General features: G+C 44.4%; 2 protein-coding genes across 2 annotated transcripts in view; one reads left to right on the top strand and one right to left on the bottom strand.

Moving 5' to 3' along the window:
• aebp1b (AE binding protein 1b) overlaps positions 1–5,177 on the top strand; it is a 38,677-nt gene extending 33,500 nt beyond the window's left edge. Inside the window, 6 exon segments of the mRNA XM_084322789.1 lie at positions 313–482; positions 1,740–2,302; positions 2,448–2,587; positions 2,691–2,790; positions 3,019–3,185; positions 4,104–5,177. Of these exon segments, the coding sequence (XP_084178915.1) occupies positions 313–482; positions 1,740–2,302; positions 2,448–2,587; positions 2,691–2,790; positions 3,019–3,185; positions 4,104–4,472 (1,509 nt within the window). The 3' untranslated portion in view covers positions 4,473–5,177.
• A 3,904-nt stretch (positions 5,178–9,081) lies between these two features.
• Positions 9,082–26,476, bottom strand: part of pold2 (polymerase (DNA directed), delta 2, regulatory subunit) — a 31,258-nt gene continuing 13,863 nt past the window's right edge. Inside the window, exons 7-11 of the mRNA XM_084323437.1 lie at positions 24,038–24,118; positions 23,332–23,489; positions 22,337–22,464; positions 9,980–10,081; positions 9,082–9,655 (exon numbers count right to left, since the gene is read on the bottom strand). Coding sequence (XP_084179563.1) covers positions 9,495–9,655; positions 9,980–10,081; positions 22,337–22,464; positions 23,332–23,489; positions 24,038–24,118 — 630 coding nt within the window. The 3' untranslated portion in view covers positions 9,082–9,494. The remainder of the gene's footprint in view (positions 9,656–9,979; positions 10,082–22,336; positions 22,465–23,331; positions 23,490–24,037; positions 24,119–26,476) is intronic.

The following is a 26,476-nucleotide window of genomic DNA, read 5'->3' as shown; positions in this document are numbered from 1 at the left end:
GTAAGGAAAAACTCACTAAAACCTAATAGGAAGAAATGCACCACAGGCAGTGTGGAGGAGAGAAACTTTAGAAGGGCCATTCAAGGGGGGGATCTCCCTTCTTAGATGTCGGTGATAGTAGTGTTGCCAACCACTCACTGGACGCGGTACATGGCGCATTGCATAAGATGCCTGGTTTTTAGCTAATTCCATGTTATTGTGCCGTCTGCCTAATTGCATCGTACAGACCAACCCGATTGTCAACTGAGCACATACTGACTTCTTGTTATGCAACTGCCTTTTTACGTGTTTTGCGTGTGGACATTGTTGCAGTTTGCTGTGGAGACCAGGGCCATCATCTCGTGGATGGAGAAGCATCCATTTGTGTTGGGAGCGAACCTCCAGGGTGGCGAGAGGACTGTGGCTTACCCTTATGACAGCTTTCGCCTCAACAAGCCTGCTGCTGCAGAGAGCCAGAGGCCCCACAGCCGCAAGAGAAGACAGTACGACCTGCCTCTCTTTACTCCACTGCTATGCACACTTTCCCACTCCACATATTAGTCATCTACAACTGAATGCTCGAGACAAAAGAGCCATACACAGGACGTTTTGTTATTGGTTTACAGATGATAATAATAATAATAATACACTTTATTTGTATAGCACCTTTCATACAGAAATTGCAGCTCAAAGTGCTTCACAACAGAAAAAAGACAGGCATAAAATGAGCACATACTCATTTTGTGCAGACGTAAAATCACAGTTTTTCACATTAGGATCTAACATCCCAACAGGCCACCTTGTTTATGGTTAGATTCAGTTTAAAAAATAGACAATAATAAAAAGAGTAAGATAGAATAGACAGAGTAAAATAGTGCAATAAGTAGTAGAATACATATAAAATCAGTTTTTTTACAGTGCAATGAAATTGTTCTGGATTACTGTTTAAAGTCGTCTTTAGCTTCTCTGTTTGGTATCCAGTTTAAAAAGACTTCTTCCCTCCTGTTTGATACCCACTTTGACCCTTCCCACTCAGGGCAGATGAACAAATGTTTTCAGATGTTTTAATTATCTAAAGATGGGGAGTGTTGTTTATCCATAGTTGAAGATAGTGGTTGAGTACCGTTGGGTAATGTATCACATTCACACACATGGTTATGATTCTTTGTCTGAAGGGATAAATTATCCATGCGCGTGAATCAACCAAGCCAGGAGTGTCATTTCAGCCACAGTAAGGGTATGGTAGACATACAGTAGAGTTATCCCCAGCCTCCTCAGATGATAGACAGTAAAATAGGTAGGCATACTAATTTTGGTAGGTTTTCCTTCTAGTATGGTTCTATATGCTGAGGAATTTGAGGCAGGGGCGGAGCTTCCTATTGGCGACATAGGCGGACCCCAGAGGGGGGCACCAAAATAAAATAAAAATTTAAAATGATGTATATAGAGTTGTTTGCGCCCCCTTCTATATCTGCAACCAATATTTTGACATAAAAAAAGTCTAAAATAAGGGGAACATTTGCCAAAAATCGACCAGTCTGGAAGAGGTAGAGTTGTCAGAACATTCTAGCGCATTGAAAGGTATCCGTCGAGTGTGTGTGTGTCTCCATCGAAGTGAGCGTCAAGGACTAGAGAACTATGAAGAGGGCGCGTCGGGGGGTGCCAGGTGTGAAGCTTGCCTAGGGCACCAAATGTGCTAGGGCCGGCCCCGATTTGAGGATTATTAACCAATGTATTGTCCTCTGTCCCCCGTTTCATAGGTACGAGGAGGAAGGTGTTGATGTGAGAGAGGGGGGGAGGGGATATGACGAGGAGCCAGAGGAGGAGAGGCGAGGCCACGACCACGGCTACGACCAGGGCCACGACCACGGCTACGACCAGGGCTACGACCACGGTCATGACCGTAACCACGGCTACGACCAGGGGGGACGCGATCACGGCTATGACCAGGGCCGTAACCACGGCTACGATAACGGCTATGACCAGGGGGGCCGTAACAATGGCTACGATCAGGGCTACGACCAGGGAGGGCACGACAACGGCTACGACCAGGGAGGGCGGGACCACGGCTACGATCACGGCTATGACCAGGGATATGGCCACAGAGAGGAGGAGGAGGACACCAGAGGAAGAGAGGGCGTGCACGTAGAGCCCGAGGATGAGCCACGATCGACGGCAGACGAGTCCTTGTTCAGGTGGTTGGCTATTTCCTACGCTTCCACACACCTGGCCATGATGCACAGCACCGGCTCCTGCCACGGAGACGACTCTGAAGGCAGCCTGGGAATCGTCAACCGGGCCAAGTGGAGGCCTGTCACAGGGAGTGAGTAGTGGACAGTTAGCCGGCCTGGTTATCATTTGTGAAACCATCATGTTAGCAATTATCCATCTGAAGATATTTATGGCACACCTTTGCATTATACAAGCCGTCTCTCCTCCACTCTCTCCCTCTTTCTCTCCTACTATAGGTATGAATGATTTTAGCTACCTGCACACCAATTGTCTTGAATTGTCCGTGTTCCTGGGCTGCGATAAGTTCCCTCATCAGAGTGACTTGTCATACGAGTGGGAAAAGAACAGGGAGGCTATGCTCACCTTCATGGAGCAGGTTGGTGTCACACACAGCATGTAACATCCATATGAAGTATCCCATATGTACAGATTAGACAGTACATACTATATTTGTCACTATTTCCCTTCCCTATCCCCAGGTGAACCGTGGGATCCGTGGCGTTGTGAAGGATCAGGGGGGGAACCCTATCGCCAACGCCACTGTGTCTGTGGAGGGGGTCAACCATGATGTCACTACAGGTCAGCACATTGACCCTTGACCTTCACAATGACCTGCACTCCTTGGAGAGGAGGAGGCAGAGGATCAGTTTGAATGGTCCGCTAACAACCTCCCGAGTGATCTGAAAGCGCAATGGTTTATACTTAATTTAATCGTCGGCGTTGTGGTTTTGTGGGCCACTTGTACGGAGTTATTCCTCCTAAACGAGAGTTACTCCTAAACTATCCATCTTCTCCTCCAACTCGCAGCCACAGCAGGGGACTTCTGGCGGTTGCTGAACCCCGGAGAGTACCGGGTGACGGCGCGGGCCGAGGGCTTCACCTCGCTGACCAAGCTGTGCGTCGTGGGCTACGAGTCGGGAGCTACGGCCTGCAGCTTCAACCTGGCCAAGTCCAACTGGGACCGGATCAAACAGGTGAGCCAGATCCACTCCACACGTCAGCATCATCACAAGTCACTTTTATCACCACAGCGGCTCAGGAGGTAGAGCTGATAGTCGGTTCCTCGTTCGATTCCGGCTCCGACCTCACGTCAATGTGCCGTCGACTAAGACACTTAACCCCCAACTGCTCCCGATGAGCAGGGTGTGCACCTTGCATGGTTAAGATAAGATATTCCTTTATTGATATGGGTATAATAAACCTGTGTTTAACCAAGTCTATATTTGATTAAGTACATTAATTGATCGAGTTATATTCCTCCAGTCTGTGTGTGAATGTGAGACATGAGTTGTGAAACGCTTTGGATAAAAGCGCTATATAAATGCAGTCCATTTATGTGCCCAATGGAGATTTTCTGAGCACTGCAAAGCCCTGCTTTACACTCATACAGTACCGCTCACCTTCAGTTGGCCACGGACAGAGCAGCTCCACTGGAGCACTTCAGGGGTTACCCAGATTTTTTTCCACACCAGTCCGGGGATCTCACAAGCTCACTTCTCATAAGCCCTTTTCTGCTACTGCAGCCGCCTGTCCTCTTTTCCTCCTCTCATACCCGTGTTGCTCCCATGTGATCCCGCCCAAAAAACAACTTCAATTAATATCTGAACTGTTTTTATACTAACCTTTGTACCGTCTTTTACTAGTATGCTCTCTGCTACTAAGGAATCTACCATGCCTATATTATTACCTTCTATGCAAATATGTACTCAAGTTCGACACTGTTTGACAAACAATGTCACTTACCCTTAGCTGCCAGTTGTACCCTTCCTGCTGACTTGTTGTACAGAACTTGTAAGTCTCTTTGGATAAAAGTGACAGCTAAATGACTGTAAATGTGATCCTTCGTTTCTTGGATTATCAGTGAAGCCTCTAATCTATTAATTTACCAACAGATCATGGCCCTGCACGGCAACAAGCCAATCCGCCTGCTGAGCCACGGCAATGGCAACGGCAGGACACGCCACCCCCCCCACAGTAACAGGCGCGTTGCCCTCGGCAACACCGAGGACGGCTCAGACCCAGACGCACGGCGCCAGAAGCTAAGGAGGCTCAGGCTCGCCCGCCTCCGTCAGCTAAGACAACAGCGGCTGATGAGGTCGAGGACCACGATACCCCCAACCACCACAACAGTTGCCACGACGACAGAGCGCACCACGCCCTGGTACGACTGGTCCATAGCAGAGGGACAGACGTCATCGCCCGGCGGTTTCACCGATTCCATCCTGGATTATAACTATGAGTACAAGATCGATGACTATTAAACTGAACACGTGGGGCTGTTGCAGTACATGTTACCATGCATCCATCCATCTCTTTACTTGTAGTCGTTACTAGTGAACATCTAGTTTGGGCAGATTGGATAAAGGGAAGAATTGAGATGGGAATCCTGCCCTTTGTACCATGCCTGATCTACTTTCAGATTAGTGATTAGGCGGAGGAAGTGAGATTCCTTGCTAGAGAAATTATTACGAAGTATAAATGAAGGGGAAAAGTCTCAACTGTCCCAGTTCCAAGGTCAATCAACTCTGCAAACGCTGTTCATCGTTGCATACAAGAAAATGCCTCTTCATAGTGATGTAACTACTTCAATGAAAGCGGGCTTGCACCATTTGGGTTTCAAAGTCCACACTGTATTGTTCCAACTCCAGACTTCTCCTATGTGAATGTATTAGGGCCAGATGAAGAAATGCTGATTTGCAGGTTGCGTATTAAAAACATTCATGCAATGTTTTTTTCTTTTAACTTCCCCTCTCTAGAGTAAACTTTATATATATATATATATATATATATATATATATAAAAAGTGTTGATTTATTTACATCCATTTTACAATGTATAAAAAAAAAACACAGGACTACAAAACATTAGTTGAAAGTCAAGAATGGAGAAACCAGAGATATCCTTGTTCCTTAGAACTAGCTGAGGTAGAGGAAAGCAATTTTTCAATTAATAAAGGCTTGTTAATACACAGCAGTTGTCTTTTCTTCTTTATAAACCTAACTTAACTAATCGACCATAATTTCACACGTGGCCATTTTGGTCTCATAACATGCTCAGGGTGGGTTCCTTTCCACCCATAAGAGCAAAATGGCCACCATGTGAATATGGTCGATATTGACAAACATGAGAACCATGATATAACAATCCTGCAATCCTCCACGAAATCTGTGATACAAAAAGATACTGAATAGTGAATACATTATTTTAACATTATATTGGTTAACTGTAAAAGCAATTCATACAGCACTTAAAGCGACAATGTGTAATTTTTCTATTAAATTCTGGAGCGTGTACAGAACCAGAATAACGATGTTATTGAAACTCAAATCAAGAAAGAGAGGAGACGGGTTTGGGGTGGATGCACTCTGGGGGGGGGGGGGGGGGGGCACAAGAGGGTACACAGGGTGGCTTTGGCAAGTCACAAACACATGCCACTAGGCAGCCGGTCCCTAGCCAGCACTAGGGTGGCCTGCAGATGTGAGAGCATGGGGAAAGGTGGATTAGGGGAGAATGCATAAAACACATGCCACAAGGCACCTATGCGACACCAAAGTGACCTACACATGTGAGGGAAAGGGGGGGGGGGGGGGTGTTAGGGGAAAGAGCCACAAGGCAGCTAGCCTCTAACCTGTGCTCGAGTGGCCTGCAGATGTGAGAGCGTGTGTTCGGGGATGTCGAGCACATGCACTGTGGAGGCGAAGTGCAGGTCCCCCCTCGCTCAGAGGAAGGCAAAACTTGAACCGATTTGGCTGGGATGAGGGACCTCTGATGAGGGGTGGAGAGTTCTAGAGAGTAGAAACAGAGGAATCTGTAGAAACGCAGGTGAAAGACAGAGCTAGTTGTGTGTAGGAGGCTGGCTTTTAACTCATTGGCTGCCAAAAACTAGATTTCGCGTTTTTCATTTCTTTATTATTATTATACTAAACAGTCAATCGGACCTTGGTGTGTGTTCCTGGTACCTCAGAGTAAATTAGAATTGAAATTATGATCGAATCCCGATAGGTGGCAGTATCGCCTACTTTTTTAACTTAACTTAACTTTTTTAAAGTTTAGTGTGGGGGGCTCTCACGCCGGAGTTGAGAGCACTCGAGAGGGAGCAGCAGTGAGTAGAGGTACCAATGGCGATCGCAAACTCTGAGATTATGACGAGGACAAAACGATCACACTTATGGATGATAACGTGCGTTTTCACCAGACTACATTGGACTCAGCACTTCTGGTAAATCATAAAAATACTATAGTCAAACCGGCCAAGGAGGTAATGTATTCTGTTCAACGCTGGTATAGTCGATGCCGGGAGAGCACTCCAGAGGCTTGAAAACTTTACCGGCAATGGCGACCACAAACTATTGGGAGATTATTATGAAGAGGACAAAACGATCACTCATGGATGATAAGGTGCGTTTTCACCAGACTATGTTGGATTCTAGTATTTTCAAACAGGCTGTTTGGATGTAACATTACCCTGGTGCTGCTAACGGTAGTAACGGGCCAACTAGCGTTATATTTATTGATCCTGTTCTGACCCAAGACACTTGGAACAAGAGTGGACAGGGTTTTGGTGGACCTGCTGACAAAGGTAACGTCTATTTTACCGAACCCCATCATAAAACATGCCTTTGTAATGATCCCAGCGTCGGACAACACACATCATATCTCGCCTTCCAGAAAACAAGACTGGATTATTTTGAAACGGAAGATTTTTTGCATGGGATAGCACACGAACGAAGGCATGTAGAAATAAACGTTTTATTTCTTCCAGTACTGAGTTACCTCCGGCTGCTTCCCCCTCAAAGTGGATCAGGACATAGCAATCGGTTGGAGATTTGATGCCTCAAACCCGTATGATAGCCATGCCCAATATACACAAGTAATTGCGATGGGACAACTGGGATTTATTCATTTTGGAGTACCTTCTGTCTGAGGTAAGGTCTATTTTAGGTAACCTGCTGGTATTTTTTTAACCTAAAACATGCTTTTGTACCAATCACAATGTCGTATTTTACCGGACCTAAAACATGCTTTTGGTAACAATCGCAGTTTCGAGGTAAAACGACAAGTTTCAGGCGAGCAACCCAAACGATTTGGGCATAATGCATAGAACACGTCATATCTCGCGATCTAGGAAAAAAGACTGGATTATTTTGGAAAGGGGCGATGTTTAGCATAGAATAGCGCACAAACTAAAGTATGTAGAAATTAACTGGTTAGTCAGTGTTGGATTATAAACAATGCCAGTCAAATGAGCCATACTATTGTCTCCATAGCTATAATACAGAACACACGATAGGAGGCGGTTAGGTGGCCGAGCGGAGATTGCGTTCGTCACCAGCCCCGGAGCTGAGCTGGATTTGCCTGTTCGAATCCAGCTCACAGCTCCGGGGTTGTCACCAGCTTGGCTGGCCGTCTGCACTGATACAATTGGCTGTATCAGAGGGTGGGAGAAGCTGGCGGGGTGGGTCCGGGTCGTTGTAAACCGAGACTCCTACAGTTCGGTCGGGGCGCCTGCTAAGCGCGGATTGGACGTGAGGGGGAGTGTGGTCCTTCCACACGCTACGCCCTCTCAATGAGAATCCGCGCTGCCAGGTGAAAAGAAGCGGTGATTGGCTGGACGTGTGTCGGAGGAAGCACGTGGTAGCCTCCACTCTCCCAGATGATCTGACTGTGGGGGGTAAGTGCGCAGCGACCAGGAAGGGACTGGGAATTGGCATACGACTAACATTGGGATGGGAGAAAATCGGAGGAAAATAGAGGGGGAAAAAAAAAAAAAAAAAAAAAAAAAAAAAAACACGATAGGGTGCAAACATCGCTAAAATGGTCAATAACGCTGGCGCCATTGAGTAGAGATGGGAAAACAGTGTGGCGGTCAATGAGTTAATTGATTTGCCTGGTTAAATAAATAAATAAAAATGTAAATGTGACACCGTTCTGCACTTTACTCTGAACACTCACTCCGTGCCAAGAGAGTAGGGCAGGATCATGGTTCTATGGGTAGGATTGGTCCGGTAAGACTTAAATTTAGTTTTACTATCGCCATCCATTCCAATTCATATACATTTGGACCATGTCTTCCCCCCCCCCCCCCCCCCCCATCATCTGAAGAAACTTGAGCAGTTTGAAGGCTTTTCTAGTGTGTAAAACTGCCAGTAAATTTCTTTTTACCCTCGTGCTCATCGATGGACGACGCCATGACAGAAAGTGTAAACAGTGTGCAAGCATTGTGGAAAATGTAGTAAACTGCACGAGAAATTTTGGAAATTGGTACGCGGTGGTATGCTCGACTATGAAACCTCAAACGACATGTCGCACGGAGTCTGGTCCGCTATGCCCGACTCTGTGGGAGCCTTTAGGGTGCGTGTATAAGGAGTCTGGTCCGCTATGCCCGACTCTGTGGGAGCCTTTAGGGTGCGTGTATAAGGAGTCTGGTCCGCTATGCCCGACTCTGTGGGAGCCTTTAGGGTGCGTGTATAAGGAGTCTGGTCCGCTATGCCCGACTCTGTGGGAGCCTTTAGGGTGCGTGTATAAGAAGTCTGGTCCGCTATGCCCGACTCTGTGGGAGCCTTTAGGGTGCGTGTATAAGGAGTCTGGTCCGCTATGCCCGACTCTGTGGGAGCCTTTAGGGTGCGTGTATAAGGAGTCTGGTCCGCTATGCCCGACTCTGTGGGAGCCTTTAGGGTGCGTGTATAAGGAATGGAGTCTGGTCCGCTATGCCCGACTCTGTGGGAGCCTTTAGGGTGCGTGTATAAGGAGTCTGGTCCGCTATGCCCGACTCTGTGGGAGCCTTTAGGGTGCGTGTATAAGGAGTCTGGTCCGCTATGCCCGACTCTGTGGGAGCCTTTAGGGTGCGTGTATAAGGAATGGAGTCATTGGTGTAAGCCTGACTCCCGGAATTTAATTATAAAATGGCGTATTCTGAAACAAATAGAGGCACCTTGACCACCAAGAATTCACTGTGAAATTGTCTCCATGCCAAACAAAAAAGAAAGCACACGGATGCGACACTCATGGGAAACTAACACATGAGGCTACAATTACACATTATCGCTTTAAGATCATTCGACAATTATCCGTTTAGACATCAGACAGGATCTTGGCAGCGTATGTTTGTCGTTTCTGGACACGGAGGCTATTGATGACACGACTAACCTTCAGGTCCAAGGCCAAATAAATATTGTTCATTAGTCTCCCAACAGAGAAACCCGAACACGTTTTTGAACGAGGAGTTTTAATGTCTTTGTTTTGAGGCGTGTGGAGAAGAAGCCCCAGTGTGTGAAGACGTCATCTCAGTGGCTGATGTTCATCTCACTCTCCTCGTCGTCATCTGCGGCGAAGGCGGAGAAGCTGATTGGGTCACACTCCAGCGTACGCAGGTTGACCAGACAGGCCGTCTGAGTGCTGTTGAAGTCTGGCACGGTTACCAACAGAACCTCCTGACCCTCAGGACCTGGAATCAAAGACAAAGATAGTGACAAACAATGAGATGGACAATGACGGAGCTCTTTTTGGCTACTTGCAACTAGAATTTGAGCTTGCTCCATTGTCTCCTAGATGCCTAAAATGTAGGTAAACTAAACAAAATTAATTGGCAGTTGTAATTCACCCCATCTCAAACCCCACCCTCTTTTCTTGATCTTCCAATCACAACTGTCGCTTCCATCAGGACAATCAAAAGGGATAGTTGTGATTGGGGGGAACAAGAAAGGAGGGTAGTCAATTGAAGCTACATGTATGCATCATAGACGTGGGACAGTATGAAAATGAAACTGACCTGTGATCAGCTTGGATTGGAAGGAAGGGGCATTTCCACTGAAATAGACATGGGGGCACTCTTCCATGATGAAAGGGTCTTTTTGGTAAAATGGATAGCAACCTGAGGGGCAAGATAATGGGGAAAAACTAAATTAACTAGAATGGGAGCTCGTTGGAGCATGAATGAAGGACATATGGCATGTACACGTATGTTTCACGTCGTCTCTTGTGGCCTTTTCAGTGTGTGAGTCACAAGTGCTTTCTTGCAGTTTGTGGTTTTCATTGAGATTGATGTTCCTTTAGCATACTCAAAGTTGTTTCCAATAGAAGACGCCCAACCAGAAGTCTAAAAATCATGCTATGATTTCTCAAAATGCAACTGAGTAACACTAGCTGATTACTGGAAACGAGAGGCACGCTTATGGCCACACTCGCTATTCACATCACAAAATTAACTCCCCAATCACAAAATGTCCAATTTATATTAAAATTTTCAAAATGATAATCATTGCCCCAAGCTGTTGCCAGGCAAAACAATTGGGCTATTGTCTTGATGCTTGGCCATTACACTCTGGTTGTGCTGACCCCTGTGAATGCAGAGCCGTATTTGTCGCCCTCTGGCGGTAAAAAGGTGTACCATAAACTCTCCACAGAAGGCACAATAATTAAAGCTAGCTGGTTTACCGGCTACCACCACCAAACCACTTCTACTCATACAAATGCAGCGGCCCGCCTGTTCTCCAATCTACCAAAGTCAACCCACGTTACCCCACTTCTCAGAGAACTGCACTGGCTTCCCATTGCCGCACAAATCCAATTCAAGCTCCTTGACCTGGCATACCGTGCAGCAAATGGAACGGCTCCCTCCTACCTCCGGTCAATGGTCTCCAACTACTACACACCCTCAAGACCCCTACACTCTGCAGCTGGCCACCTCAGACCCACTGCTATCCGAGCTCCTGGCGGAGGGGTCATCAAAACAAAGCAGACTATTCTCAGTATTCGCTTCACAATGGTGGAATGAACTCCCCACCAGTCAGGACAGCTGAAACCGGGCCAATTTTCCACCATTGACTAAAAACACACCTCTTCAAAACTAAAAATACTAACTCTCTTACTTACTGTCTTTTTACTATTGTGTACCCTAATACTATGCTACTTTTTTTTTTTTATATACATATATTTATTATTTTTTAAACATACACATAAAATTAGATATACAAGCATTAATTAACAGTACACATCCAATGAAATCACCATACAAGCATTAATTAACAGTACACATCCAATGAAATCACCATTTAAATAAATTTATTATACGAGATATACACCTAATACTTGCTATCTAATACCCTACACAATTATGCTCTCGCTCGCTCGCTCCCATGGTTGAAACCATTGTGATGCTATCAGCTTTTTAGCCGCTGTGATACCAGATAAAACTAATCTCTTTAGCTGTATAGGGACTGCAAACTCAAAAACATCATTCAACAGCGATACAGAGGGGTGTACAGGTATATTCAGAATTAAGAAATTTGATAATTGCTGGGACACTTCTTTCCAGAATATCTTAACTGGTGGGCAATCCCAGTACCAGCGTTTCCGTTAGCCGGTAATTACCGGTATTTGACCGGCAAAATCTGTTGAAGTCCACATATTTAATCTCTCCGGTCATAATGTCCGGTGAAAATAATTCCCTCCAAACACAATTAGATTATTTGAATTGTATTAAAATAGGCTCAAATTAAATAGCCTATGCGATGAACGAAACAAACAATCATTACATTTGTTTCATCGTTGCTTCACCAAGCAGCCGGTCTAATAATGACATCCTGTCAGCGCGAGCTGGCTGCTGATATATTTGCGAGAAGCATCCATCTGCCGCCGGCAGGGTGCAGTACTCCAATTCAGCCATTGGCAATTCAGCTGTTGGGTGGGGGCGCTGCCGAGCGGTTTCCAGACCGGACCTAAAAACACTGCTGCTCCATGCTTCACGTAAATATATCAGCAGCCAGCTCGCGCTGACAACAGGATGTCATTATTAGACCGGCTGCTTGGTGAAGCAACGATGAAACAAATGATTGTTTCGTTCATCGCATAGGCTATTTAATTTTAGCCTATTTTAATACAATTCAAATAATCAAATTGTGTTTAGAGGGAATTATTTTCACAGCACATTATGACCAGCACCAAGTCGTTGGGAGGTAAGATAAGATAAGATAAGATAAGATATTCCTTTATTGATCCCCTTGGGGAAATTCAGGCATCATAGCAGCATGGGGGGAGGGGTACAGGTAGTTACCGGTAATTGGAGTGGAGATATACATCACGCAAACCCACGATAATGTTGCCGTCTCTCTCTGCCAAATTTCTCAGTTCTTCGCTTGATATAATTAATACAAATGTCCAATATAACGGAATTCGTTAGCTCATAAAAATGTGATTATAACAGACTGCTGTTTATTAAGGTCGGGCAGACTGCCCACCGACACCTCAAGTCGGCAGCAGCACGAAGTCTCGAGGGACTCATTTTATTTGGAATATATTAATGACTGTATATACGCAAAAGTAGCCTAGTTTTAAGTTAAAATATTATAAATGCCTTGATGATGTCATTCTTTATATAGGCCTATCAATTGTTTTTAAGCTCAATAAACTCTGACCGGAATTTATCCCATTTGTCCGGTAGATTGAAATCTACCGGACACTCAGACCTGCAAAAAAAAATTCTAACGGAAACCCTGCCCAGTACATGTGCATAAATGTACCCTCATCCCCATTTGTACATAAGGAGCATCTGGAGTCTTGTTTAAGTCCCATTCTGTTCAATCTTATAGGAGTCAGGTATGTCCTATGAATATAGTTAAGATTAATTTGTTGATGGTCCGGGTTACGTGACGCAAGTCGAACGTTTTCCCAGGCTTCTTGCCAATCAAAATTTATTTCAAGGTCTGGTATATCCCTCCTCCAGACTGAGTCTAGGGGGAGGATTCCATACGAGGACGTTAGTAATTGATGATAAAAATCTGATACAAAACCTCTCGATGTCTCTCTTTCATAGAAGAATGTGGTATCTGTGGTGTTCAATTGGTATCCTTAATGAGACTCCATGAGCCTTCAAACATACCAATAACTGTGGAACTGGTGAGATAACATTTTTTATGTATGTCTTCATATCTACAAAAACCCTGTTTGTTGAAAACATAATGTGTGTATGCCCTGCTTTTCCCATTTAGGGTATCTTATAGGTCGTTTTCCAATCAGGAGTGCATTGTTATTGAATAAGGGAGTATGACTATGCCATTTATGTGGGTTAAAATATTTTTTTTGTGTTTCACGCCATATCCGGATCGCATGAGTAATAATGGGGCCAAATTTCAATTCGCATTGCTTAATTGATAATTTGGTGTATACTATGTCCTGCAGTCTATGTGGTGCTACTATATTTACTTCTAAATTTCTCCAGGATACTGATGCTTGGTAATCAAACCAGGTTGTCAGTGGTCTTAAAGTGTACGCCTTAAAATAGTGGTAAAAATCTGGAAATGCCATACCTCCGTCGGCTTTGTTTCTCTGTGCGGTGGATCTTTTTATACGTAGAGGTTTGTTATTCCAAATATATTTGTATGCGGTAGAGTGTAATTTTTTCCAGTAACCATCTGGAGGGGGTAACGGTAGCATTGAGCTAATGAAGTTGATTCTAGGTAGGACATCCATCTTAACTATTGATACCCATGCCTGTACTGAGTTTTTAAGTTTTGACCACCTGTCAAAGTCGTATTTGATCTTATCTTGGATTTTTATGTAATTGTACTTCACCGGTTGGCTTATAGTAGGGAATACTTCAACTCCCAAACACCTAAAGTGTTTAACCATTGGTATTTCTTCTGGAAGGAGTATATTTTTTGCAGGGGCATTAAGTGGAAGGAAAGCCGACTTTGGCCAATTTATCCTAAATCCCGATAGATTGCCAAAGTCATCAATCAACTTGAGAAGATGAGGCATTGAGGTGTTAGGGTTTTGCATGAACAGTATTACGTCTTCCGCATATAAACAAATTTTTTGTTGTGTGCCCTTGATTGCGATTGGTTCTATGGATTGGGATTGTCTTATATATTGTGCTAAAGGCTCTAATGATAAATCGAATAGTCCGGGACTAAGAGGGCAACCCTGTCTAGCTGAGCGTGATACCGGAAAGATTGCGGAGGTGATTATACCTGTTGTAATCATGGCCGATGGGTCTTTGTATAATACTTTAATCATATCAATGAATCCTTTTCCTAACCCCATCCTTTCTAATACTGCCCATAGATAAGACCATTCCAACCTATCAAAAGCTTTCATCGCATCCAGGGACAGCATCGCCTTAGGTGTGGTGTCATCCTTGCTGGCATCTAGTACGTGTAGTAATAGTCTTATATTATCCGTGATCAAGCGGCCTCTTATGAAGCCAGTCTGATCAGGATGAACTGAAGACGTCATATGCTTTTGAAGTCTGATGGCTAATACCTTAGAGTACAGCTTGATATCGGTTCCGTGGAGGCTTAAGGGTCTATAACTACCGCAATCGGTGGGGTCTTTCTTTTTTAAGGAGGACTGTTATGAGTGCAATATTGTCGTTCTTATGGAAGTTCCCCTCCTTGATTGAGTATAAAATCATATTAAGTAATAGGGGTCCAATTACGTCCCAACATGAGGTACATTTCTGGTGGGATACCGTCTCTTCCAGGAGCCCTACCACTTTGCATTTCAGATATGGCCTCCCTAAGTTCATCTAGTGTGATGGGTGTTTCTAACTGTTTAGCGTCATCCTCTGATAGTTTAGGGAGGTTAATTTGATTAAGATATGTGTCCAAGGGCGGTTAGGTGGCCGAGCGGAGATTGCGTTCGTCACCAACCCCGGAGCTGTGAGCTGGATTCGCCTGTTCGAATCCAGCTCACAGCTCCGGGGTTGTCACCAGCTTGGCTGGCCGTCTGCACTAATACAATTGGCTGTATTAGAGCCTAGGGTGGGAGAAGCTGGCGGGGTGGGTCCGGGTCGTTGTAAACAGCGACTCCTACAGTTCGGTCGGGGCGCCTGCTAAGCGCGGATAGGACTTGAGGGGGATAGTGTGGTCCTCCCATACGCTACGCCCTCTCGATGAGAATCCGCGCTGCCAGGTGAAAAGAAGCAGTGATTGGCTGGACGTGTGTCGGAGGAAGCACGTGGTAGCCTCCACTCTGCCAGATGATCTGACTGTGGGGGGTAAGTGCGCAGCGACCAGGAAGGGACTGGGAATTGGCATACGACTAACATTGGGATGGGAGAAAATCGGAGGAAAATGGAGGGGGAAAAAGATCAATAAAAAAAGAAAAAGATATGTGTCCATTTTGTTTTGATCGAAGGTCGTTTCTGATTTATACAAGTTGGAGTAGAACTCTTTGAATGTCTGGTTGATTTTTTTAGGGTCTGTAACAAGTTCTTGTTGTTTAATGGTAGTTATATCTGCAAATTTTGCGTCGACTCTTAACCGCATAGCTAGTGGGTGACTTGGTTTAGAACCATGAAAGTAGTGCTGTTGTCTTGTGCTACGTATTTGTACTTCAGATTGTTGTTTATAAATGGCATTAATCTCTTTTTTTAACACATTAATTCGAGTTTCCAGTCGAACCGAGTAGTTGTATTGTAAAGAAGAAAATAACGTAGAGTAAAGCGTTTCCAGCTCTGCCAGTTTTGAGCAACGATTCTTGCGTATTTGAGGAAAAGTACCCAGTAAAATCCTTGATCAATCCCTTTACCGACATCCATAATATTCTGGGGTCCTGTACCGATTTCGCATTCTCCAGTAGGAATACAGAAAGAGCTTCTTTGAGTTGTGTAATGAATTCCTTGTTATTCAGCAATATCGAGTTAAATCGCCATCTTGGGGCTCGGGATGACAGTATACCAAATTATCCTTTTAGGAGTAAATAACAGTGATCTGATAGTGCATTGGGTACCATTTCCACGTCATAGTTATCAAATAGTCTCGGGGATGCAAAAACATAATCTATTCTGGAAAGTGTGTTATGTCTTGCAGATCGACAAGAGTACTTCCGGGTCGTGGGGTTGAGTGATCGCCATAGATAATTTACACCTGTATTCTTCGACCAATCCTTTAACGCATTAGATGAATTTTTCTGTTCATTGGAAAAGGTGGGATAAGATTTATCCATCCCAGGATCCCAAATGGCATTAAAATCCGCACCAATTATAAATGAGTATTCAGGAAGGTTTAACATTGTTCTGGTAAGTGTAGTGTAGAAATTAGCTTCGTACAAATTTGGGGCATATACCGCTACCAACGCTATTTTCCTATTCCTGTATACAATTTTAGCTATGGTTATCCGACCATCTGCATCAGACCATACTCCCTTCAATTAAATATTCAACTTCCGTTTCACGACTATAGCAACTCCACGGGTTCTCGTTCCAAAGGAAGAGTGACTAATGTTATGGTATATGTTGTCCGCTAAGGTAGCTTTGTCTTCCACTAAAATGTGCGTTTCGCTTAGAAGAGCTACGTCAACACGCTTTTGCGTTTATGTTGATTATTTATTCCCCCAGTATTCCAGATCATTATATTCAAACTAGCCATAATCTATACATGTTGTGTAGTTGTTGGTAATGCTTCTGGAGTGCGAATTCACAATGGATATATATCCTACTATTGAGGTCCCGTTGAGAGCCGAGCATAAAAACATACATATATACAAATAAACCCCTAAATCCCCCTCCCTCAGAGTCGTACAGGACTGTGTTCCATAGACACAACCTTCGCGTATAACTCCCTCCCCTACACCACCGGTTAGCCCAGAATGAGCCATTTATCCTTAACTTTCCTATGTATTCCATAGGATCTAACATTCTAAATTCTACCATAAGTAGAATGTCAACTGTGGCTTGGCCACTCTCCCGTTAAATAAAAATGAATAAAATTAAAATAAAAATAAAGATTAAAAATGAGCTTCAATTATACCATAATCACTTAGATTTTATAAGAACTTGTGTAAGTTATAGCAACCCAAGAATAATAGAGGTATTGAACTGAATAGAGAACCTCAAAAAATGAGAAAAGAAAGAAAGAGAACATTTACTTAGATCTTGAAAGAGCTTTGCTATGCTTAAACACCTAGAGTATAAAGTGGAGAAGTAGTGGAAATATTTCCAATTAATAAAAAAGTTTTTAAATACGTATATGCAGCATTTCCCCTGGTCAGGGGTGGGCGATGATCTGTTGTGAAGAATGTTATTCCCCTGGAGGTCTTCTGGCTGGTGCTGTGGTTCTGCAGACATACTATTGGTATGTCTGGCCACATATTGCTGTTATTCCAGAATGTTCCATATATCAAAGAATGTTTTAAATGTTCTAGATTATTCCAATATGTCGTTTTTACAGTGCCAGAATGTTCCAGTATGTTCCAGAATGTTGTTAGAAATCCATACTATTAAAATAAGGACCGCTTCATGAATTTGCGTGTCATCCTTTCGTCATGCTCATCTCTGTATCGTTCCAATTTTAAGTCCAATATGTCCGCAACAATAAAAGTCAAACGGGGAAAATATTCAATAACTCAGAGCTCGTAGGTCTCTCTGTCCCAAATCAGCGGTTAATTAAAGTTTATACGATATGGTGTCCATGCCTAACAAAGATTAAAAGGCCGTATATAAACTATCCTACACGTTGTGCTGCCATACATTTGTCAGCATCTTCAGGCGAGTTGAGGAAAACCCTTTCTCCTTGTTTATCGACGATACGAAGTCTTGCAGGGTACATCAATGTGGGAGTGCGTTTCCCCAAATAGAGTTGAGACATCACCGTCTTGTACCACTTCCCGACAATAATCTTCAAAGAAGTATATATTGACACATCCTTGTATTTCAGATTGCCTTTCATCCTGCGCGTCTCCCGAATGATAATTTCTTTTATTCTGACTTGACGTAGGACAACCATTATCACTCTAGGTCTGCCGTTATCGTCGTTGGATCGGGTCCCCAATCTGTAACATTGATCTACCTCATGTACCCTAGGAAGGATAGTTGGTCCCAGGATTTTCTGTAATTCTGTCGCGAACGCTTCAGGATGTGTGCAGCTCACCGACTCGTCCAATCCGATTATACGAATATTCAGCTTGCGATTTTGATATTCCATCTCGAATATTTTAGCTTTTTGTTCTTCATTGATTCGTTTAAGCTCAGCCGTTATATCGTTGAGATCCGTCTTGTGTTCTTTGTAGTTTCCCTTCATCTCAGCCGTTAACTTCTCGTTGATCTCAGCTATGTCTTTGTAGATCAGACCGAAATTCTGTTGATGTTCTTCCAAACCAGTTTCCAGTGCTACGGTGCGCTTAATATGTGCGTCAGCAGCCACCCTTAGCGCTTCGATATTGCATTCGATAGATACTTTAATAGAATCTACTTTTTCGGCTATTTCAGTTATTATTCTTTCGGTTATTGTTTTCTCCATTCTTTTCATTTCCCGGATGATATGTTCTGTATCTGCGGAGGTGTTTATAGCGGTTGAGGAGGAGGCCATCTCGTCAATATCCTCTGCTCTGTTACGCACGAATCCCGCAGCCATAGGCGGGTCCTCTGAACTTGGCTTTGGATTTGAGTTCTTTCTTCGGTGGCATCACAAATCTTTCAGTCAATATAGTTCGTTGATAATCTCAGTTGATATGAGTCTAATTTTAAACGCATTGGTGATATATAAATATGTTTTTAAAACGAAAATAAAAAAAACTGGTGAGCAGCTCTGTCACATGCGACTACTCCATAGACGGGCTATTCCCGAAGTCATGCTACTATTCTTATACTACTACCCATCTTGCCAATATGTCTATACTACTATAGACTCTGCACTCAAGTCATAGCTCAATATTATTTGATGAACAATGCCACCGACCCTTAGCAGCCAGATATGTGCCCCTCCTGGTGACACGTTGTTTACAATCTGTAAGTTGCTATGGATAAAAACATCAGCTAAATGACTAAATAGTCAATTGTAGAAGGACTAAATGAAAGTCAATGAAGACTGCTGGAAATGAATTCACCCCAAAATACTTACCATTGCCCGATGTGAAACATATTCGCACACGCTCATCCTTGTACCTCTGTAATATGCTGCGCTAAAGCACAGGTTGATCGGCCCCAGGCCACGTGAGCGGATCGGCGCGGCCGAGAAATCCGCTCTTCGCTCTTTAAAGCTTGGTCCGCTCCGCTAATCGCTCATGTTGACCCCGCCAAGTCGCTCTCCGCTCGCTCCCCGCTCACCTTGAATCGAGCGCTCCACGCTCCCCGCGCCAGATCGCTCGGCAGTTTTTTTTTTTTTTTTTTGGAGCATGGTGTAAATTAGCTCAAACTACAACAGTCTACACCCCCTGGGCCCCTTAACAATTGTTTGTATTGAGCCGCATTGTAATTGTACCCATTCTGCAATGTTAAATAACGTTGTTTATCCATTCACTAGCTCTACTAAGCGATGATAGGCTAGCCGAGCCACAATGCTATGGTCGCTGCCATTAACGTTAGCATGTAAGCTAACGTCAACAACAATGGCGTCGATACTTTTTCTAGGAGTGAGTGAAGGAGGAGGAGTGAAGCCTGAACATGATATCACAGGTTCACCCTTCTCATTGGTTGAAAATGGCCTTCATGTTTGTACATCGCCATCTGTTGCTTTGGCATTGTACTGCATGTATATTATTACATCAGTGTTAAACCACTGTGAGCGACCTGGAGTGGATTGGAGCGGAGGAGAACTCTCGCTCCGGACGTCGCGCCGACTCATTTTAAAACCCACTCCTCGCTCACGTCAAAACCGGCCGCTCCGCGCCCCGCGCCGCTCCGATCCGCTCACATGCACTGATCGGCCCAATAGTTTGCAAGATATTGTGCGGATTCAGACACTCACACGCTCCGCCTACCATGGACATAATAAAACTGAGAACCAGAACAGGGCTGTGTTCTGAGCCCCCTCCTCTACTCCCTGTACACACATGACTGCGTAGCACAGCGGAACAACAACACCATCATCAAATTGGCTGATGACACAGTAGTGGTGGGTAGTTGTTCCGATACCGATACCAGTATCGGAAATGCCGCCGATACTGCCTAAAATGCTGGTATCGGTATCGGCGAGTACCCTCTAATGTTGCGCTCCGATACCATATGACGTAATTTATCAACAACACTGCGGACGTTGGGCTCTGTAGATACTTTATATACTCATACTTCGCTGGGTGAGCATTATAAAACAAACGTGTGCTTAATCGACCGTGAATTAAAGTGTCAATTGCCATTAACAGCAGAGCAGATACTTTCTTAAAATGCCATTGTCCCGACAGCGCTGTTGACTGGGAGCTCTGATGAGTTCGCTTGGTGGCTGGTGTTATTAGCATTGAACAGCTAACCGAAAGCTAGCTTTGACGTTACCTTGGCTAAAGTTGGGGACTTGGGGCTATTAATAATCCAGCAATAATGACTGCAGATCTGCAAGCAAAGTACAGCAAGTTGGCAAAGGAGTATTCCAAGTTAAATCACAATGTCACCGGCAGTAACGTTACAGTCTTTCCATATACCGGTAGCTCATGCTAGCTAACCTAGCTCACGGTAACGTTGTCATTGCACAATTGCACGTCGCGTACACAATTAATGACATGTTGCGGACAGCCATATCGGCGACAATGTTTAGCTTTTAGTGCCAAATGATAAGAGTCTGAGGCGGAGTCTCAAAAGAGAATGTTGAATATTTATTGTGCAAAAATCACAACAACAGAGCCTCTGGTACTAAACGGAGCCTTCTTGTGGAAGCAAGTGCAGCAACGAATAATGTCCGTGTGGAACTAATGTGCCAACAACCTTTCCGTGGGTGAACTCATTGAGATAGTTTTCAATTACTGATACTAATACTAATCTATACAATCACCTGTTGTTGAATAAATACCATTACTTTATAGTTATTACTAAAAAACAGTATATATAAAACAGTAGCTGTATAAAAAAAAAAAAACGTTTTATAATTTATATAATATTTTTTTAATTTTTTTAATGTATGCACTGGTATCGGATAAGTATCGGTATCGGCCGATACCCAAAGCTTAGGTATCGGAATCGGATCGGAAAGGAAAAAATGGTATCGGAACATCTCTAGTGGTGGGCCTGATCTCTGCCAACGACGAAAGGGCCTACCTGGAAGAGGTCAAGGTCCTGGCGGGATGGTGCCAAGAGAACTGCCTCTCCCTGAACGTCAGCAAAACAAAAGAGATGATTGTGGACTTCAGGAGGTCGGGGGTCAAGGACTACAGCCCCCTCAGCATCGACGGGGCACCGGTTGAGAGAGTGAACAGTTTCAAGTACCTCGGAGCCCACATATCCGAGGATTTGACATGGACCACACACATTGACAGTGTTGTGAAGAAGGCACGGCAACGCCTCTACTTCCTCAGGCGCCTAAGGAAGTTCCAAGTCAGTCAGAAGATCCTTAGGAACTTCTACTCATGTACAATAGAGAGCATCCTGACTGGCAACATCACCTCCTGGTTTGGGAATAGCACCGCACAAGACCGTAGCAGACTACAAAGAGTGGCACGTTCAGCCGAACGCACAATTGGAGGGGGGCTTCCCACCCTCCAGAACATTTACAACAAGCGGTGCAAGGGGAAGGCTAAGAGAATTATTAAGGACTCGAGCCACCCGAACAACTGCCTCTTTGAACTGCTGCGGTCAGGCAAGCGATACCGGAGTCTTAAGGCGAGCACAGAAAGACTCAGAAGAAGCTTCTATCCCCAGGCCATCAGGCTGCTAAACGAACAATAAACACTATGCAACAACCATCAAATGCACACAGCACACACACCCACACACTCACTTAAACAAACAACACACTGCAGCACCCACTCTCCACACTTTAGATCACACAAACACACTTTATATTTATTGATAAAGGATTTGCACTACAACTCGTACACCTACTGTAAATTGTACCTAAATTGCACCTCATCCCATTTCTGCCTTGCACTATATAGTATTGTATATTAGTACACTGCACAGTATTGTATATTATATGGTAACTCAGTTACGTCTATTCTGCATCGAACATTGTACATATGTCTATACTGAACACTGTGACCTCATTTTTTTTTTTACTTCTAATTTACATGCTATACTATGTTATTTTATTTCATACTTATCTTGTCTTGCACAGTCTCTGGAGCGTAACAGTAAGAAGCATTTTGTATAAAAGTATTCTGTACTTCTGTATGACAACTATTAAAGAAACTTGAACTCTACTCTAGTGAGAAATTAATCTTTTCTCTTTTGAAGCAGCAAACTTCAGTCTGAACCAGTCCGACTCACCCAGTGTGTCTGGTGCTGTAGGGGCCAGGTGTCTCAGTCGCAGTGTCTTCTCCAGAATCTCCAGGTGATTCTCCAGGCTGCTGTATTTATAGATGTTGCATATATTCTGCCCAGATGTGCCCAGGAACCTTAAATAGAAGTACCAGTCATTACAAAAGGGGTGTAACGTAGGGCTGGGCGATATGGCAAAAACTCATATCGCGATAACGATATCATATCACTCGATATCGTTAATTATCAAAATTGTTATAAGTAAATAATTATTATTATTATTTTTTTTAAAACAGATGTATGTTTATTTTGCAGCAATTCTTTGTCGTTGCCGCCATCTTTAGTGTTACATCCCCTCACATTCCAGTTCTCAGGCTGCAGCTGGTTTAAAAGCGAAAGTAAACCGGCTTCTCTGCTGGCTGTGGCTCCAGGGGAGTTGGACAGTTCTGGCTCTGCTAGTTTATTTTCTATTTTTTGGTGCATTTTTGGCACCGTGACTTGTGACTGGAGTCTAGCTCTGCTAGCACACATAGCCTACTGTGTACAGACGGTTTCAAACTGTATTTTAAATTAGAAAGCAAACAAAAGCAAACAAAATAAATGGACAAGAGAAAAATAAATCTCAATTTGGTCAGTATCGTCATTTGGACAAGCAAAACCATTACTTTAAGTTGCAGGCAAGAAAGACAAGTCTGTCCACCGTCTCTGTCTTTTCGACATTGATTATTAAAATATATCGCGATATTTATCGTTATCGTTATATCGCCCCGCCCTAGTGTAACGTATATCGATTTACTTTAGTAATACATTGTAAAACACAAACAAGCAGCAGTTTATTTAGATTTTTCTTTTCTAGATTCAATATGTCTAGATACGATCACCAGGAACTGGAAGCCAACTAACTGTAGGATTGCGGGATTGTGTGTGTGTGTGTGTGTGTGTGTGTGTGTGTGTGTGTGTGTGTGTGTGTGTGTGTGTGTGTGTGTGTGTGTAGGACTGCTCACCTCACCCCGTCGACGTTGGCCTGGTATGGGTTGGAGACCAGCTGCAGGGTGGGGTAGACGGAGGACAGAGGGAACATGCAGCGGTGGAGCGGCTGCTGTGGCAGGGTGTAGTTGGTGGGGTCGTACTGGCCTGGCATCACATCTACTGGCACAGAGGCCTGGGAGAAAACACACAATGACATGCATCACATACAATTTCTTAGTGTCACAATACCAAAATGTTTACTTTGATACCAAGTATCACAATACCAGGTTCTAAAACGATACCGCGGCAAAGTCCTAAAACACCAGGATGTAATGGAATATAATATTGGATTAGATGGAACATGGAAAATTCTTTATAGAATTATTTTTTATTAATAAAATATCAGAAATATTTTGACGCAGTTTAAACGTATAAAAAAAAATCAAAAAAGATTGTTACCACTGCTGAGCTATATACTGTAGCTAATATCCATTTGGCTACATAAGATCAGCTGACACACTGGACATGCCCACTACACACTGGACATGCCCACTACACACTGGACATGCCCACTACACAAAGCTTGTGCACACACACACACAGCTCCAGTCACTCAACTACTAATCGAAAATACAGCATCAGGCTATTATTCTAAAAGTATCGATACTAATCAAATGGAGTATTGGACCGTTTAACGGCTGGGTATCGTGATACAGGCAGAATTCAGAGCAGTCGACTCACAACCAGTTGAAGCAACAGCTCATCCAGCAGACGCATGGCCTCCACGCTGCCGGCCTGAGTCTTCTTAGTCAGGTACTTGGCCTACATACACAGTGGGATGAGCATCAGTCAGGTACTTGGCCTACATACACAGTGGGATGAGCATCAGTCAGGTACTTGGCCTACATACACAGTGGGATGAGCATCAGTCAGGTACTTGGCCTACATACACAGTGGGATGAGCATCAGTCAGGTACTTGGCCTACATACACAGTGGGATGAGCATCAGTCAGGTACTTGGCCTACATACACAGTGGGATGAGCATCAGTCAGGTACTTGGCCTACATACACAGTGGGATGAGCATCAGTCAGGTACTTGGCCTACATACACAGTGAGGTAGGGGATGAGTAGTCAGGTACTTGGCCTACATATACAGTGAGGTAGTGGATGAGCATCAGTCAGGTACTTGGCCTACATACACAGTGAGGTAGTGGATGAGCATCAGTCAGGTACTTGGCCTACATACACAGTGGGATGAGTATCAGTCAGGTACTTGGCCTACATACACAGTGAGGTAGTGGATGAGTATCAGTCAGGTACTTGGCCTACATACACAGTGGGATGAGTATCAGTCAGGTACTTGGCCTACATACACAGTGGGATGAGTATCAGTCAGGTACTTGGCCTACATACACAGTGAGGTAGTGGATGAGTATCAGTCAGGTACTTGGCCTACATACACAGTGAGGTAGTGGATGAGTATCAGTCAGGTACTTGGCCTACATACACAGTGGGATGAGTATCAGTCAGGTACTTGGCCTACATACACAGTGAGGTAGGGGATGAGCATCAGTCAGGTACTTGACCTACATACACAGTGAGGTAGTGGATGAGTATCAGTCAGGTACTTGGCCTACATACACAGTGGGATGAGTATCAGTCAGGTACTTGGCCTACATACACAGTGGGATGAGCATCAGTCAGGTACTTGGCCTACATACACAGTGGGATGAGTATCAGTCAGGTACTTGGCCTACATACACAGTGAGGTAGGGGATGAGCATCAGTCAGGTACTTGGCCTACATACACAGTGAGGTAGTGGATGAGCATCAGTCAGGTACTTGGCCTACATACACAGTGAGGTAGGGGATGAGCATCAGTCAGGTACTTGGCCTACATACACAGTGAGGTAGGGGATGAGCATCAGTCAGGTACTTAGCCTACATACACAGTGGGATGAGTATCAGTCAGGTACTTGGCCTACATACACAGTGAGGTAGGGGATGAGCATCAGTCAGGTACTTGGCCTACATACACAGTGGGATGAGCATCAGTCAGGTACTTGGCCTACATACACAGTGGGATGAGTAGTCAGGTACTTGGCCTACATACACAGTGGGGTAGGGGATGAGCATCAGTCAGGTACTTGACCTACATACACAGTGAGGTAGGGGATGAGCATCAGTCAGGTACTTGGCCTACATATACAGTGAGGTAGGGGATGAGCATCAGTCAGGTACTTGGCCTACATACACAGTGAGGTAGGGGATGAGCATCAGTCAGGTACTTGGCCTACATACACAGTGAGGTAGGGGATGAGCATCAGTCAGGTACTTGGCCTACATACACAGTGAGGTAGGGGATGAGCATCAGTCAGGTACTTGGCCTACATACACAGTGAGGTAGGGGATGAGCATCAGGCAGGTACTTGGCCTACATACACAGTGGGGTAGTGGATGAGTAGTCAGGTACTTGGCCTACATACACAGTGAGGTAGGGGATGAGCATCAGTCAGGTACTTGGCCTACATACACAGTGGGATGAGTATCAGTCAGGTACTTGGCCTACATACACAGTGAGGTAGTGGATGAGCATCAGTCAGGTACTTAGCCTACATACACAGTGAGGTAGTGGATGAGCATCAGTCAGGTACTTAGCCTACATACACAGTGGGATGAGTATCAGGCAGGTACTTGGCCTACATACACAGTGAGGTAGTGGATGAGCATCAGTCAGGTACTTGGCCTACATACACAGTGAGGTAGTGGATGAGTATCAGGCAGGTACTTGGCCTACATACACAGTGAGGTAGGGGATGAGTATCAGTCAGGTACTTGGCCTACATACACAGTGAGGTAGGGGATGAGTATCAGTCAGGTACTTGGCCTACATACACAGTGAGGTAGGGGATGAGTATCAGTCAGGTACTTGGCCTACATACACAGTGAGGTAGGGGATGAGTATCAGTCAGGTACTTGGCCTACATACACAGTGAGGTAGGGGATGAGCATCAGGCAGGTACTTGGCCTACATATACAGTGAGGTAGTGGATGAGCATCAGTCAGGTACTTGGCCTACATACACAGTGGGATGAGTATCAGTCAGGTACTTGGCCTACATATACAGTGAGGTAGGGGATGAGCATCAGTCAGGTACTTGGCCTACATACACAGTGAG

This window comes from Notolepis coatsorum (genome assembly GCF_963971535.1).
Source record: "Notolepis coatsorum genome assembly, chromosome: 10".
Classification (NCBI taxonomy): Eukaryota; Metazoa; Chordata; class Actinopteri; order Aulopiformes; family Paralepididae; genus Notolepis; species Notolepis coatsorum.
The sequence above is the reverse complement of the archived record's forward strand: the minus strand, read 5'-3'. Positions and strand labels throughout refer to the sequence as shown.